At 44.8% G+C, this 16065-nt stretch overlaps 1 protein-coding gene across 1 annotated transcript; it reads left to right on the forward strand.

Moving 5' to 3' along the window:
• The first annotated feature begins 238 nt into the window (after positions 1–238).
• On the forward strand, positions 239–2855 carry LOC135509703 (eukaryotic translation initiation factor 3 subunit F-like). Its single transcript, XM_064930580.1, has 8 exons — positions 239–381; positions 734–804; positions 925–1004; positions 1181–1318; positions 1576–1667; positions 1808–1944; positions 2139–2252; positions 2505–2855. Exons 1-8 carry the CDS (start codon positions 270–272, stop codon positions 2580–2582), a joined length of 822 nt encoding a protein of 273 aa, XP_064786652.1. The 5' UTR covers positions 239–269; the 3' UTR covers positions 2583–2855.
• The last annotated feature ends 13210 nt before the right edge of the window (positions 2856–16065 follow it).

The raw sequence follows: 16065 nt of genomic DNA on the forward strand, positions 1-16065 counted from the left end.
GAAACAACCAGTTTCTGAACAGCCAAATAGCTTAACAGCATTTCAATTATAGTATTTAATACTGTTTTCCAGAAAAAAAATGGTATTCTGATGCATTCAATGGTTAATCACATCTAGTCTATTATGTTTTATTATAAGGGTTTAATTTTTGTATTATGAGGTCGCTTCTGTGTGCAATACCACTTCCAATGCAGCAGGTGACGCACCTTGTCTGTATTTGTCACACGCCGATAAAGCGACCGGAAGCGTAAAATTGTTCCCTTTTCAAGATGTCGGTGTATGGCCCCGTGGTGAAAATTCACCCTGTCGTTCTCGCCTCCATCGGCGATTCTTACGAACGAAGAAATGAGGGAGCGAGTCGTGTGATCGGAACCTTGCTTGGTAATTTAACTATAAACTTACTTTAGCTCTAATGAAAATGGATTAGACGCGCAGGGAGGCGAACAGCCTGTCTCAGCTAGCTAGCTACGGCTAACTTAGCTTGTATCACTTTGCTGATGCATTGCCAGGCTCTCACATCCTCTTGATCCAAAAATATACCAAAGCTCCTCTGATTATAAAGATTTGACCAAGTATTAAACGTTTTTAGCTTGCCTAGATTACTGTGGAATGTTTATGTTGTTGAAACGTTGCTTGCTAGCGAGTAACAAGTTCCATAGAATAGTTCAATTTGTCCCCGTATCATCGGCACAAAACGAGTATCGCAACTTAATGCATTCCTTGTCTTCCTCAGGTACCATTGACAAGCACTCTGTGGAGGTCACCAACTGTTTCTCCGTCCCCCACAATGAGTCTGAAGATGAGGTGATGAGAAGTGTCACTGATACAACTATATACTATCTAGCTATTGCTGTAGTGTAGACATTAGGAAAGCTTGCACATGTAGGCCTAGAAGTGAAACTGATGTCTTTGTGATGGTGACAGGTTGCTGTGGACATGGAGTTTGCCAAGAACATGTACGATCTTCATAAGAGGGTGTCACCCAGTGAGGTCATTGTTGGATGGTGAGTAGGCTTATATTCTTCCCTAGTCCCATTAGAAAAAAGCTGTTGTCCCGTGCCAGTACTAACAATTATTGACAACTTATTCAATGAACTAGAAAAAAGTAAATTTGTTCAAAGTAAATCTGTTTGCCTGTGTCAGAACACTGCTCTAAAGTCAAACCATTCTCCTTCAACAGGTATGCCACAGGCTTTGAGATCACTGAGCACTCTGTGTTGATCCATGAGTACTACAGCCGAGAGGCCACGAACCCCATTCACCTCACCATGGACACTGCCCTGCAGAGTGGCAAGATGAACATCCGTGCCTACGTCAGGTCTGTGACTTCCCTCACTTTAACCAGTCTCTCTTCTTCTGTCTCAGTACTGTAGTTGGTCCACTGAAAAGCTATTGTTGACTCCATCCCAAGCAGAGTTGCTTCAACTCCCTGTGACTTCCTGATCTCATCTTTCAGTTGTTTTGTTCTGTTTGCATTTGCTGTTTCGTTACTTTCCTTTAAGCACTTTTGTATTCCTTATGATAGTTTAAATAAATTCATATCATTTTTTCCCATTGCTTCGGTTGCCATGACAGTGCCCAGATGGGTGTGCCGGGAAAGACTGTCGGTGTGATGTTCACTCCCCTGAGTGTGAAATACAAGTATTACGACACAGAGAGGATAGGAGGTCAGAACCTTCATTCTTCTCTCCTTGTTTTCTGTCCCATTTGTTCCTGGTTTGGACACGGTTTTATTTGTTGAGTCATGTCTTCTTGTTGGGGTGTGGAAATCCTTACTAAAATTGATCAAATATTTTGTATATTCTAGTTGATCTTCTCCAGAGGACGAGAGATGCTCCTAACACCACCAATGGGCTGACCTCTGACCTCTGCCAGGTGGGCGGGGCAGCAGGCCGCGTTCAGGACATGCTGGCCACGGTACTGACCTACATTGAGGATGTGTTGGTGAGTAGCCTACACAACAGAGCCTATATTATGGCTGCATCCCATATTACATTACGGAGACGTTCCGTTATGTCAACCTTTTTAACGTATGCAACTCATCGGAAAATAGTTGATTTTAGTTGAGTTACGACTTAATTTGTGTTTATGCGTCTCTGTGGCCATAACCTAAGCTTTTCTTTCTGTATGTTTGTCAGTCTGGTAAGCAGATGGCAGATAACAGTGTGGGACGGTACCTGATGGACCTGGTCAATAAGGTCCCTAAGATCACAGCAGAGGACTTTGAGACCATGCTCAACTCCAACATCAACGTACGTTTTTATGCCTCTTGGATTTGGGCCTGTATTTATCAAGTGCTGGTTTAGGATCAGTTTTGCCTCTTTTTTTTTTTTTTTACATCACAATTACATGGTTGTGAATCTGATCCTAGATCAGCACTCCTCCTCTGAGACGCTTGATACATACGGCTCCTCATCAGTGGAGTTGATTCAGTTGAACAGCCATAATATATGTCCCTTGTACTCATGACATTTGTGTGAATGTATACCGTTTCTCTTTCACAGGACCTGTTGATGGTGACCTATCTATCTAATCTGACTCAAGCACAGATCGCCCTGAATGAGAAGATTGTGGTACTCTGAGCATTGAGGGATCAGGATGGTTTAGTTCTTAATAAAGAGTGATGGATAAAAAAAAATGTTGGTATAGCTCAAATTAATAAAGGTGATATACAGTACAGTGTGTAATTTCAATGTTTGCTTGCTACAACTGAAGGGATGTTTTCCAGCTAAAATAATTTATTTGCAGATTCCACAATGTGTTCCTGAATGGGACAATGCATGCCGAGTAACATCATTTATATTTCTGGAAAAGCAGTATGAATATAAATTAAAGCTCCGAGTTTGCTTGTGTGAGTACTCTCCTGCTCTTGGTGGTTCCAGAAGTAATAGAAACTGGCCTCGTATTTAAGGCCCTGTGTTTTCTGCAATCATGGGACATAACAATGTTTTATCCTGCATTTTAATCCTCATTCAGAAATGAGAATTGGACCAAGACTATGCAAAACACAGGGCCCGACTCATACAGTATGATGACAATGCAGATTAGTTACCCGTCCCTAGGATGAAATCACTATTTGGTCCACAGGGTGGCACTAAAGAGCTCAGGTCTTGCCTGGCACAGTTTTATTTCTTATTTTATTTAACTAGGCAAGTCAGTTAAGAACAAATTCTTATTTTCAATGACGGCCTAGGAACAGTGGGTTAACTACCTGTTCAGGGGCAGAACGACAGATTTGTACCTTGTCAGCTCGGGAGTTTGAACTTACAACTCCAACGCTCTAACCACTGGGCTACCCTGCCGCCCCAGTGAGGGGTCTCCTAGGCAACGGGGGTCATAGAGGGTAGGGACTGGGAGAAGATCAAAGGTCCAATGAATTCTGATGACCATAGAGTCAAAGAGAGGTTGTGTATAACCCAAGGTCTGTATGGACCCTGATCAAATGTAGGGAATATGGTGCCATTTGACAGCATACTCTACATCTAATAGTCATCTTTCGTATCCTCTTTCTGGGCGGAGTCAACAGTTACAGTTGAAGTCAGAAGTTTACATACACCTTAGCCAAGTACATTTAAACTCAATTTTTCACCATTCCTGACATTTAATCCTAGCATAAATGCCATGTCTTAGGTCAGTTGGGATCACCACTTTATTTTAAGGATGTGAAATGTCAGAATAATAGTAGAGAATGATTTATTTCAGCTTTTATTTCTTTCATCACATTCCCAGTGGGTCAGAGTTTACATACACTCACAAGAATTTTGGCCCATTCCTCCTGACAGAGCTGGTGTGACTGAGTCAGGTTTGTAGCCCTCCTTGCTCTCACACGCTTTTTCAGTTCTGCCCACAAATGTTCTATAAGATTGAGGTCAGGGCTTTGTGATGGCCATTCCAATACCTTGACTTTGTTGTCCTTAAGCCATTTTGCTACAACTTTGGAAGTATGCTTGGGGTCATTGTCCATTTGGAAGACCCGTTTGCGACCAAGCTTTAACTTCCTGACTGATGTCTTAAGATGTTTCAATATATCCACAATTTTCTTCCTCACAATGCCATCTATTTTGTGAAGTGCGCCAGTCCCTCCTGCAGCAAAGCACCCCCACGACATGATGCTGCCACCCCCGTGCTTCACGGTTGGGATGGTGTTCTTCGGCTTGCAAGCCTCCCCCTTTTCCCTCCAAGCATAACGATGGTCATTATGGCAAAACAGTTCTATTTTTGTTTCATCAGAACAGAGGACATTTCTCCAAATAGTACGATCTTTGTCCCCATGTACAGTTGCAAACTGTAGTCTGGCTTTTTTATGGAGGTTTTGGAGCAGTGGCTTCTTCCTTGCTGAGCGGCCTTTCAGGTTATGTCGATATAGGACTAGTTTTACTGTGGATATAGATACTTTTGTAACTGTTTCCTCCAGCATCTTCACAAGGTCCTTTGCTGTTGCTCTGGGATTGATTTGCACTTTTCGCACCAAAGTACATTCATCTCTAGGAGACAGAATGCGTCTCCTTTCTGAGCGGTATGACGGCTGTGTGGTCCCATGGTGTTTATACTTGCGTATTATTGTTTGTACAGATGAACATAGTACCTTCAGGCGTTTGGAAATTGCTCCCAAGGTTGAACCAGACTTGTGGAGGTCTACAATTTTTTTTCTGAGGTCTTGGCTGATTTCTTTTGATTTTCCCATGATGTCAAGCAAAGAGGCACTGAGTTTGAAGGTTCAAATTATGTCAATTGGCCTGTCTAAAGCCATAAAATACTTCTCTGGAATTTTTATACTGCATGCAAAACCCGCTATTACAGCATTATGATCTGAGGTACTGGGCTTTGTCTGTGTCCAAAATAGCAGCCTATGCACCGCTGTTGACCAGAGCCCTATGTACTATAGGGAATAGGGTGCCATTTGGGATGTATGTATCCTACGAGAGAGAGAGAAGCTGGGAGGGGATAGAGGATCAGGGTAGTCAGCAGCAGTAGACTGGTGTAGCCGTAGTTAGTTATGGTCAGTAAGTAACAAATGCAAAACAACAACAAAAGGAGTTCTGCATTTCTCCATGGAAACTGCCTTGTCCCTTTGTGGAGCCCTGAAAGGGTACTGGTCTAACACAAGAACACAATGGCCATGTGTCTTCACACAGCTTTAAACTCCTCATTAGTTTGGTCCTAGTAAACATATCTGTGGCCCAAATGGTACCCTATTCTCTATATAGTGCACTACTTTAGACAAGAGCCCTATGGGTTGTGTTAATGAGCCTCGAGCATGTAAAGCCTCCCTTTAGAGAACAGTTCCATAGTTCCTACAGTAGCTCTGGGTCTTTGCAGTACGTGTGATGATCTACAATAAGCATCCATTCACACACTGTATCGAGTCTTGCCGCTCTTTAGGTTATGCCACAATACAAAAGATCTCTCAGCCCAATTTGGTTCAGATAATTAAAGTGTCGGTAGTTGATAGTGTTTCCCTATCGTATGCTTCACAGTTGAACCACGTGTGATTCACAAGCACTAATTCTAGTTTTTAATGAGAGGCCATTATGTGTAACCCTGCCAAGCCAAAATTATAGCCAAAATTATAGGTGCAATGGAAATGTATGCTTTTTTTTGTGGAATGAAGTCATGAATTTGTGACTGTGAGATTGTCGCTGTCGTTTGCTTTGCTTTGTTTTAGTTGTGCCAGTTGACATGAACATAAATACATCTCTTCTGGGGATAGGGATGAATTCATGTTTGTTGTCACAGACTTGTCAACCCCTATTACTGCGGTGTCCCAAATGGCACCATATTAAATACGTACTGCACTCCTTTTGACCACGGCCCATTGGGCTCTGGTCAAAAGTAGAGAATGATATTGTAAATAGGTTGCCATTTGGGACAAAGGTACTATCTGGCCCTCCCATTGGCTTATCTCCAAGGAATGCCAGTGAGTCACAACATTCCAACTGGGAACAGAACATTGGCCTGCTGGTTTGTTTGTTGGAGAACTGTACAGTCCTCTAGATGGAATACTATTGTGTGTGTGGGACATTTTTCACCCCAGCGCTCAGTCTTTGATTAACTATGTCCTGACAATTAGGTCTTATGTTGTGTTGCTGTATGTGTCGAACTGCTTTGCTTTATCTTGGCCAGGTCGCAGTTGTAAATGAGAACTTGTTCTCAACTTGCCTACCTGGTTAAATAAAGGTGAAATAAAGAAATAAAATAAATAAAAACATAATTCTGCCTGGGACATTTCTCCACATTTCTAGCAGCGAGGATTAATTTGAGAAGGATTTGACAAGGTCCCAAATGGCACCCTATTCAGTACACTACTTTGGACCAAGGTCCATACGGCTCTGGTCAAAAGTAGTGCACTATGTTGGTAAAAATGTTATGGTACTTATTGGATAGTTTCTCATTTTACAGTCTGTCAAGGGTCTTGAAGTGTCCAGCAGCAAGATGAACCATAAGGCTCGACCTCAAGTCGTTGTGGCAAAACCCAAAACAGCCATCCCTATTTCTATAGTGTTTTTATATCTTCTACATCTATGATGAGAAAGCATATGTTTTTATATCTTCTACATCTATGAAGAGAAAGCACATGTTTTTATGGCACATTTAACTTTGAGGGCCCACACTGGTTAGTTCAATTCAGATGACAGTGTTAGAGAATGTTTGTGCATCTCAAATGGTGCCTTATTCCCTTTATAGTGCACTTCTTTTCACCAGAGCTCTATGGACCTTTGTCAAGTGTAGTACACTATACAGGGATTAGGGGGCCATTAGGGCTGCGTCCTGTGTCTCCAGTATGATCCAACTTCCATAAGAACTAAATGCTACTTGTGGCATTTCATTTTTACTGCTTTTATGTTACACTCCTCTGTAATAATAATAAGTATTAATGAAAGTTGTAATTTTGCATCAAAATTATTTTATTACCCAGTGAGTCAACACTCTGTTCTGAAATAGGCCCAACATGGTTTCAGTTAGGGTTGGGGTCAGACAGGCCCAACATGGCTTCAGTTAGGGTTGGGGTCAGACAGGCCCAACATGGCTTCAGTTAGGGTCTGAGTCAGACAGGCCCAACATGGCTTCAGTTAGGGTCAGACAGGCCCAACATGGCTTCATTTAGGGTCAGACAGGCCCAACATGGCTTCAGTTAGGGTCAGACAGGCCCAACATGGCTTCAGTTAGGGTCTGAGTCAGACAGACCCAACATGGCTTCAGTTAATGTCAGACGGGCTCACAATGGCTTCAGTTAGGGGAAGACCACCCATGGACTGCCAGACAGACACGGGTAAAAATATTGATACACTAGCAATTCTTTTAGGCAATATTGCTGACAATGGAGATATGAAATTAAAATTACATTTCCTCATTTATTTCCGCATCTCTTACAGCTTGTTGCTGCCTGTTAACTAGATTTTGTTACGTACGTCGTCGGAATGAGACCAAAGTGCAGAGTGGAAAGTGTACATCTTCTTCATTTAAAATGAAGACCAAAAAACAACCAAAGATAAAGGACCGTAAAGTTCTGCAGGGCCATACAGCTACTGTGCAGAAACAAGATCCCACAAACTCAGGTGGAAAACAGGCTGCCTAAGTATGATTCCCAATCAGAGACAACGATAGCTGCCTCTGATTGGGAACCATACCCGGCCACCAAAGAAATAGAAAACTAGAATGCCCACCCAAATCACACCCTGACCTAACCAAATAGAGAAATAAACAGGCTCTCTAAGGTTAGGGCGTGACAGATTTAGCGTTTTATGTCACAATTCTAAGATAGGAAGCATCATCCAGATAGCCAGCTAGTTTAACATACAAAAAAACAATCTAAAACAAAAAATTAAAGGTAAAACCTACATGGCTAGTTGGCAAGTGAATTAGCCTGTTTGTCCCATTGACTTAGCATGGGTTTTGGTTAGCATGCTGATTGATTAGCATGCACCCCAGCGTTAATATATTTTTGTCATTTAGAAATGACAAACTGAACACTGTATGTATAAATGTAACCTATCATAGCAGGCGTGATCAAATATTGTAGTACAGAAGCATTTGAGACATGAATTGACAACATTTCATTCCAAAAACAGGAGTGGAATTTCTCTCTCTCTCCAAAAATATTTTAGAACCGCAGACTGATCACATTACCAATATCTGTGTTCTGTGTTTGGAGGATTATTACAAATTGGCCACTAAGTGGCACTGCCGATAACAATTCCCAGATTATAAAAACCTGCACATTTTTTACTGAAAAATGTTGCAGCAACCATTCCTGACATTTTGCCCCCTCCCCAAAACAAATTTTGCAATTGTATCACAGCCTTAAGGCTGAATGAATTTCCCTCTGTCAGTTAATGGTATACTCTCATTACAGTGACAGGAAAACACTTCTAGCTGGTAGCATTGTCATGCCACCCTATTAGTGTACTACTATTGACCAGAGCCCATAGGGATATGCACTAGGTAGGGAATAGGGTGCCAAGAGTATCCAGCCTCATCAGGGAGGCAGCAGTGCTGGAAAAGATGATGCAGCACTCAGCATTGGTGTTCACAACTGGCAGGATCTGTAATCTGATTGGACGTCAAACACAAGGCCGGAGCCTGGGCCTTCCTGTGGCGGGAGATACTGCTGTCATCGCCGAAAGCAGTAGGGTTCCGTCCCAAAAGGCATTCTATTCCCTTCGTAGTGCACTACCTTTGACCAGGGACCTTAGGGCTCTGGACCGTAGTTCTCTGGAATAGGGGACCATTTGGGAAAAACCTAGGATGGGCATCAAAGAGGAGGTCTCTCCCTACACCTCTGCTGATAAGAGTGAACAAACGCACCCTCGCTTTAAAAAAACTCAGACATATTATACCCTGGAGGAGGAAACAGAGCAGAGAGCCCAGAACATGGTGAGGGAGACGACGAGACCTCTACAGTAAGAGAAGAGACTACTAGACCCTCTCTACATTAAGAGAAGAGACTACTAGACCCTCTCTACAGTAAGAGAAGAGACTACTAGACCCTCTCTCTACAGTAAGAGAAGAGACTACTAGACCCTCTCTACAGTAAGAGAAGAGACTACTAGACCCTCTCTACATTAAGAGAAGAGACTACTAGACCCTCTCTACATTAAGAGAAGAGACTACTAGACCCTCTCTACATTAAGAGAAGAGACTACTAGACCCTCTATACAGTAAGAGAAGAGACTACTAGACCTTCTCTACATTAAGAGAAGAGACTACTAGACCCGCTCTACAGAAGAGACTACTTGACCCTCTCTACAGTAAGAGAAGAGACTACTAGACCCTCTCTACAGAAGAGACTACTAGACCCTCTCTACAGTAAGAGAAGAGACTACTAGACCCTCTCTACAGTAAGAGAGGAGACTACTAGACCCTCTCTACAGTATATTAATAGACTACTAGACCCCTCTACAGTATATTAATAGACTACTAGACCCTCTCTACAGTAAGATAAGAGACTACTAGACCCTCTCTACATTAAGAGAAGAGACTACTAGACCTCTCTACATTAAGAGAAAGAGACTACTAGACCCTCTCTACATTAAGAGAAGAGACTACTAGACCCTCTCTACAGTAAGAGAAGAGACTACTAGACCCTCTCTACATTAAGTAAGAAAGAGACTACTAGACCCTCACTAAGATAAGAGACATTAAGAGAAGAGACTACTAGACCCTCTCTACATTAAGAGAAGAGACTACCAGACCCTCTCTACATTAAGAGAAGAGACTACTAGACCCTCTCTACATTAAGAGAAGAGACTACCAGACCCTCTCTACATTAAGATAAGAGACTACTAGACCCTCTCTACAGTAAGAGAAGAGACTACAAGACCCTCTCTACATTAAGAGAGAGAGACTACTAGACCCTCTCTACATTAAGAGAAGAGACTACCAGACCCTCTCTACATTAAGAGAAGAGACTACTAGACCCTCTCTACAGTAAGAGAAGAGACTACTAGACCCTCTCTACATTAAGAGAAGAGACTACTAGACCCTCTCTACAGTAAGAGAAGAGACTACTAGACCCTCTCTACAGTAAGATAAGAGACTACTAGACCGTCTACAGTAAGAGAAGAGACTACTAGACCCTCTCTACAGAAGAGACTACTAGACCCTCTCTACATTAAGAGAAGAGACTACTAGACCCTCTCTACATTAAGAGAAGAGACTACCAGACCCTCTCTACATTAAGATAAGAGACTACTAGACCCTCTCTACAGTAAGAGAAGAGACTACTAGACCCTCTCTACATTAAGAGAAGAGACTACTAGACCCTCTCTACATTAAGAGAAGAGACTACCAGACCCTCTCTACATTAAGAGAAGAGACTACTAGACCCTCTCTACAGTAAGAGAAGAGACTACTAGACCCTCTCTACATTAAGAGAAGAGACTACTAGACCCTCTCTACAGTAAGAGAAGAGACTACTAGACCCTCTCTACAGTAAGATAAGAGACTACTAGACCCTCTCTACAGTAAGAGAAGAGACTACTAGACCGTCTACAGTAAGAGAAGAGACTACTAGACCCTCTCTACAGAAGAGACTACTAGACCCTCTCTACAGTAAGAGAAGAGACTACTAGACCCTCTCTACAGTAAGATAAGAGACTACTAGACCCTCTCTACAGTAAGAGACTACTAGACCCTCTCTACAGTAAGATAAGAGACTACTAGACCCTCTCTACAGTAAGAGAAGAGACTACTAGACCCTCTCTACAGTAAGAGAAGAGACGACTAGACCCTCTACAGTAAGAGAAGAGACAACTAGACCCTCTCTACATTAAGAGAAGAGACTACTAGACCCTCTCTACAGTAAGAGAAGAGACTACTAGACCCTCTCTACAGTAAGAGAAGAGACTACTAGACCCTCTCTACAGTAAGAGAAGAGACTACTAGACCCTCTCTACAGTAAGAGAAGAGACTACCAGACCCTCTCTACATTAAGAGAAGAGACTACTAGACCCTCTCTACATTAAGAGAAGAGACTACCAGACCCTCTCTACATTAAGAGAAGAGACTACTAGACCCTCTCTACAGTAAGAGAAGAGACTACTAGACCCTATCTACATTAAGAGAAGAGACTACTAGACCCTCACTACATTAAGAGAAGAGACTACTAGACCCTCTCTACAGTAAGAGAAGAGACTACTAGACCCTCTACAGTAAGAGAATATACTACTAGACCCTCTCTACAGTAAGAGAAGAGACTACCAGACCCTGTCAACAGAAATAGAAGACTACTAGACCCTCTCTACAGTAAGAGGAGAGACTACTAGACCCTCTCAACAGGACAGTGAGCATTCATTAAAAACACAAATGAACTATCAGAGCACAGTTTCCCACAGAGCATGCAACACAGCAGCACAGCAGCACAGCAGCACAGCAGCATGCAGCACAGCACAGCACAGCAGCATGCAGCATGCAGCAGAAGAGACTCTAGCAGCACAGCAGCACAGCAGCACAGCAGCATGTAGCACAGCAGCACAGCAGCACAGCAGCACAGCAGCACAGCAGCACAGCAGCACAGCATCATGAGAAGAAACTAGCACAGCAGCACAGCAGCACAGCAGCATGCAGCACAGCAGCATAAAGAGAGCACAGCAGCACAGCAGCACAGCAGCATGTAGCACAGCACACAGCACAGACCCTCTCTTCAGTAAGAGAAGAGAAGATACATGTAGCACAGCAGCACAGCAGCACAGCAGCACAGCAGCACTAGCAGCACAGCACACAGCAGCATGTAGCACAGCAGTAAGAGAAAGAGACTACAGCAGCTAATGACCCTCTCTACAGTAAGCACAGCAGCACAGCAGCACTAGCAGCACAGTAGCACAGACCCTCTCTAGCAGTAGCAGCACAGCACAGCACAGCAGCACAGCAGCACAGCAGCACCAGCAGCACAGCAGCATGAGCAGCATAAGTAGCACAGCAGCACAGTACAGTGAGCATTCATTAAATGAGCAAATGAACTATCAGAGCACAGTTTCCCACAGAGCATGCAACACAGCAGCACAGCAGCATGTAGCACAGCAGCACAGCAGAATAGCAGAACAGCAGCATGTAGCACAGCAAAGCAGGAGCACAATGCAGCATGCAGCATGCAGCACAGCAGCATGTACACAGCAGCACAGCAGAACAGCAGCATGTAGCACAGCAGCACAGCAGCATGCAGCAGCATGCAGCACAGCAGCACAGCAGCAATGCATGTAGCACAGCAGCCAGCAGGGCAGAATGAGCAGCATGTAGCACAGCAGCACAGAATGAGCCACGTTGCTACCAAAGCTACCGTTAATGACAGCAGCACAGCAGCATGTAGCACAGCAGCACAGCAGCACAGCAGCACAGCAGCACAGCGGCATTGCCATACGTTGCCAGCACTTGTTACAGTTGCACGGCAGCACCGTTGCACAGCAATGCGTGTAGCGTTATCCAGCAAGCAGCACAGCAGCATGCAGCACAGCTTCCAGCAGGCATAGCCGCATGCAGCAGAGAATGCAGGATGGCACAGCAGCACATGCAGCACAGGGAGCACAGTTGCCACGTAGAGAATGCGTTACCGCCATCAGCATGGCAGCATGTAGCACAGCAGCACAGCAGCACAGCATGCAGCACAGCAGCACAGCAGCACAGCAGCATGTAGCACAGCAGCACAGCAGAATGCAGCATTGCCAGCAGCATGTTGCAGGGTTAGAGCGATTGCATGCGGCAAAGGTGGTGCCTTGCTAACGGAGATGACTCGTCAGTGAGTGTGTCCCTGTCCCATCCAGTGCCAAGACAGTTTGGTTAATTAAATGAACTCTTGCTCAGGCCTTGCTTCAAAGCAGCTGTAACATGCTGCGCTTAAAGGGAACCCGCGGATGCCGTGACCACATCCAGCACCGAGAAATGTGTTACAGACCACGTGTTAAAGGAGCATGTATGGCAGAGAGAAACAGAGGTGGCATCCCAAATGGAACCCTATTGCCTTTTCTACAGCATTTTGTCCAGGAGAAAAGTAGTGCATTATATAGGGAATTAGGGCCCTGTTCAAAATGTGTGCATTGTGTAGGGAATAAGGAGAATGACAGCATAGACCTACAGTGAATAGCAGAGGGAGCAGAACATAAACTAGCAGCATGTCAGAGCAGGGGAGAGAATGAGCATACCTGCCTACTAAAGCAGGGAGAATGACCATACCTGCCACAGCATAGCATACCTGCCTACTAAAGCAGGGGAGAGAATGACAGAATAGCACTAGCAGGGAGAGAATGAGCATACCTGCCTACTAAAGCAGGGGAGAGAACGAGCATGCCTACAGAGAATGCATAGCGGCAGAGCAGGGAGAATGAGCATACCTGCCTACCAAAGCAGGGAGAGAATGAGTATACCTGCACTAAAGCAGCATGAGCATACCTGCCTACTACAGGGAGAGAATGAGCATACCTGCCTACTAAAGCAGGGGGAGAATGAGCATACCTGCCTACTAAAGCAGGGAGAGCATGAGCATACCTGCCTACAGCAGGGAGAATGAGCATACCTGCCTACTAAAGCAGGGAGAGAATGAGCAGCACTAAAGCAGGAAGAGAATGAGCATACCTGCCTACAAAGCAGGAGATAGAGCATACCTGCCTACTAAAGCAGGAGATAATGAGCATACCTGCCTACAAAGCAGGGAGAGAATGAGCATACCCGCCTACCAAAGCAGGGAGAGAATGAGCATACCTGCCTACAAAGCAGGAGGGAATGAGCATACCTGCCTACTAAAGCAGGGAGAGAATGAGCATACCTGCCTACTAGCAGGAAGAGAATGAGCATACCTGCCTACTAAAGCAGGGAGATAATGAGCACACCCGCGGCAGGGAGAGAATGAGCACAGCAGCAGGGAGAGAATGAGTATACCTCCGTAGAAAGCAGGGAGAGAATGAGCAGCACAAAGCAGGGATGCAGCAAAAGCAGGAGAGAAATGCAGCACAGCAGCACTAAAGCAGGGAGAGAGCATACCTGCACTAAAGCAGGGAGAGAATGAGCAGCATGTAGCAGGGAGAATGAGTGACATACCTGCCTACTAAAGCAGGGAGAGAATGAGCACACTAAAGCATGGGAGCACAGCAAAGCAGGGAGAGAATGCAGCACAAAGCAGGAGAGAATGAGCATACCTGCCTACAAAGGCAGGGAGTAGAAGCATGTTGCACAGCAGGGAGAGAATTTACCTCAAAGCAGGGAGAGAATGAGCATAACCTGTTTGAGCATACCTGTACTAAAGCAGGGAGAGAATGAGCATACCTGCCTAAAAGCAGGGAGAGAATGAGCATACCTGCCTACTTGCAGGGGGAGAATGAGCATACCTGCCTACCAAAGCAGGAGGAATGAGCATACGTACTAAAGCAGGGAGAGAATGAGCATACCTGTACTAAAGCAGGGAGATAATGAGTGTCCCATACCAGTGCCAAGACAGTTTGGTTAATTAGGGAGAGAATGAACTCTTGCTCAGGCCTACTAAAGCAGGAGAGAATGAGCATACCTGCCTACTAAAGCAGGGGGAGAATGAGCAGCTGCAGGAGAGAATGAGCATACCTGGGCCTATAAAGCAGGGAGGGAATGAGCATACCTGCCTACTAAAGCAGGGAGAAAGAGCATACCTGCCTACCAAAGCAGGAAGAGAATGAGATACCTGCCCACCAAAGCAGGGGAGATCCCTGCCTACTAAAGCAGGGAGAAATGAGTACTACAGGGAGAGAATGATACACGTGTTAAAGCAGGGAGGGAATGAGCTCACCTGTTCTGATACCTGGCAGGGAGAATGAGCATACCTGCCTACCAAAGCAGGGAGAGAATGAGCATCCCAAAAGCAGGGAGAGAATGAGCAACCTAGCCTACCAAAGCAGGGAGAGAATGAGCTTTACTAAAGCAGGGAGAGAATGACATACCTGCCTATTGAGCATTGCCTCTAAAGCAGGGAGAATGAGCATACCTGCCTACCAAAGCAGGAGAGAATGAGCATTGCCTACTAAAGCAGGGGGAGAATGAGCATACCTGCCTACCAAAGCAGGGAGAGAATGAGCATACCTGCCTACTAAAGCAGGGAGAAATGAGTACCCTGCATTGAGCATACCTGCCTACCAAAGCAGGGAATGAGCATACCTGCCTACTAAAGCAGGAGAGAATGAGCTACCTGCCTACTAAAGCAGGAGAATGAGCATACCCCTAAAGCAGGGGAGAATGAGCATACCCGCATAAGACCTGCCTACAAAGCAGGGAGGGAATGAGCATACCTGCGTAGCAGGGAGAGAATGAGTACATAAGAGAATGAGCATAGTACAAAGCAGGGGAGGAATGAGCATGTACAAAGCAGGGAAAGAATGAGCATACCTGCCTACTAAAGCAGGGAGATACCTGCCCTAAAAGCAGGGAGGAATGAGCATACCTGCCTACTAAAGCAGGGAGAGAATGAGCATACCTGCCTACTAAAGCAGGGAGAGAATGAGCATACCTGCCTACTAAAGCAGGGAGAGAATGAGCATACCTGCCTACTAAAGCAGGGAGAGAATGAGCATACCTGCCTACTAAAGCAGGGAGGGAATGAGCATACCAGCTCACTAAAGCAGGGAGAGAATGAGCATACCTGCCTACTAAAGCAGGGGGAGAATGAGCATACCTGCCTACTAAAACAGGAGAGAATGAGCATATATATACTAAAGCAGGGAGAGAATGAGCATACCTGCCTACTAAAGCAGGGAGAGAATGAGTATACCTGCCCTACTAAAGCAGGGAGAGAATGAGCATACCTGCCTACTAAAGCAGGGAGAATGAGCATACATCTGCCTACTAAAGCAGGGAGAGAATGAGCATACCTGCCTACTAAAGCAGGGAGAGAATGAGTATACCTGCCTACTAAAGCAGGGAGGGAATGAGCATACCTGCCTACTAAAGCAGGGAAAGAATGAGCATACCTGCCTACTAAAGCAGGAGAGAATGAGCATACCTGCCTACTAAAGCAGGGAGAGAATGAGCATACCTGCCTACTAAAGCAGGGAGGGAATGAGCATACCTGCCTACTAAAGCAGGGGGAGAATGAGCATACCTGCCTACTAAAGCAGG

This window comes from Oncorhynchus masou, chromosome 3, assembly GCF_036934945.1.
Source record: "Oncorhynchus masou masou isolate Uvic2021 chromosome 3, UVic_Omas_1.1, whole genome shotgun sequence".
Lineage (NCBI taxonomy): Eukaryota > Metazoa > Chordata > Actinopteri > Salmoniformes > Salmonidae > Oncorhynchus > Oncorhynchus masou.

Coding starts and splice junctions, on each gene's coding strand:
- LOC135509703 (XM_064930580.1), top strand. CDS start 270: ATGTCGGTGTATGGCCCCGTGGTGAAAATTCACCCTGTCGTTCTCGCC. Junction 1,005..1,180: donor AGTGAGGTCATTGTTGGATG/GTGAGTAGGCTT, acceptor CTCCTTCAACAG/GTATGCCACAGGCTTTGAGA. Junction 1,668..1,807: donor CGACACAGAGAGGATAGGAG/GTCAGAACCTTC, acceptor TGTATATTCTAG/TTGATCTTCTCCAGAGGACG.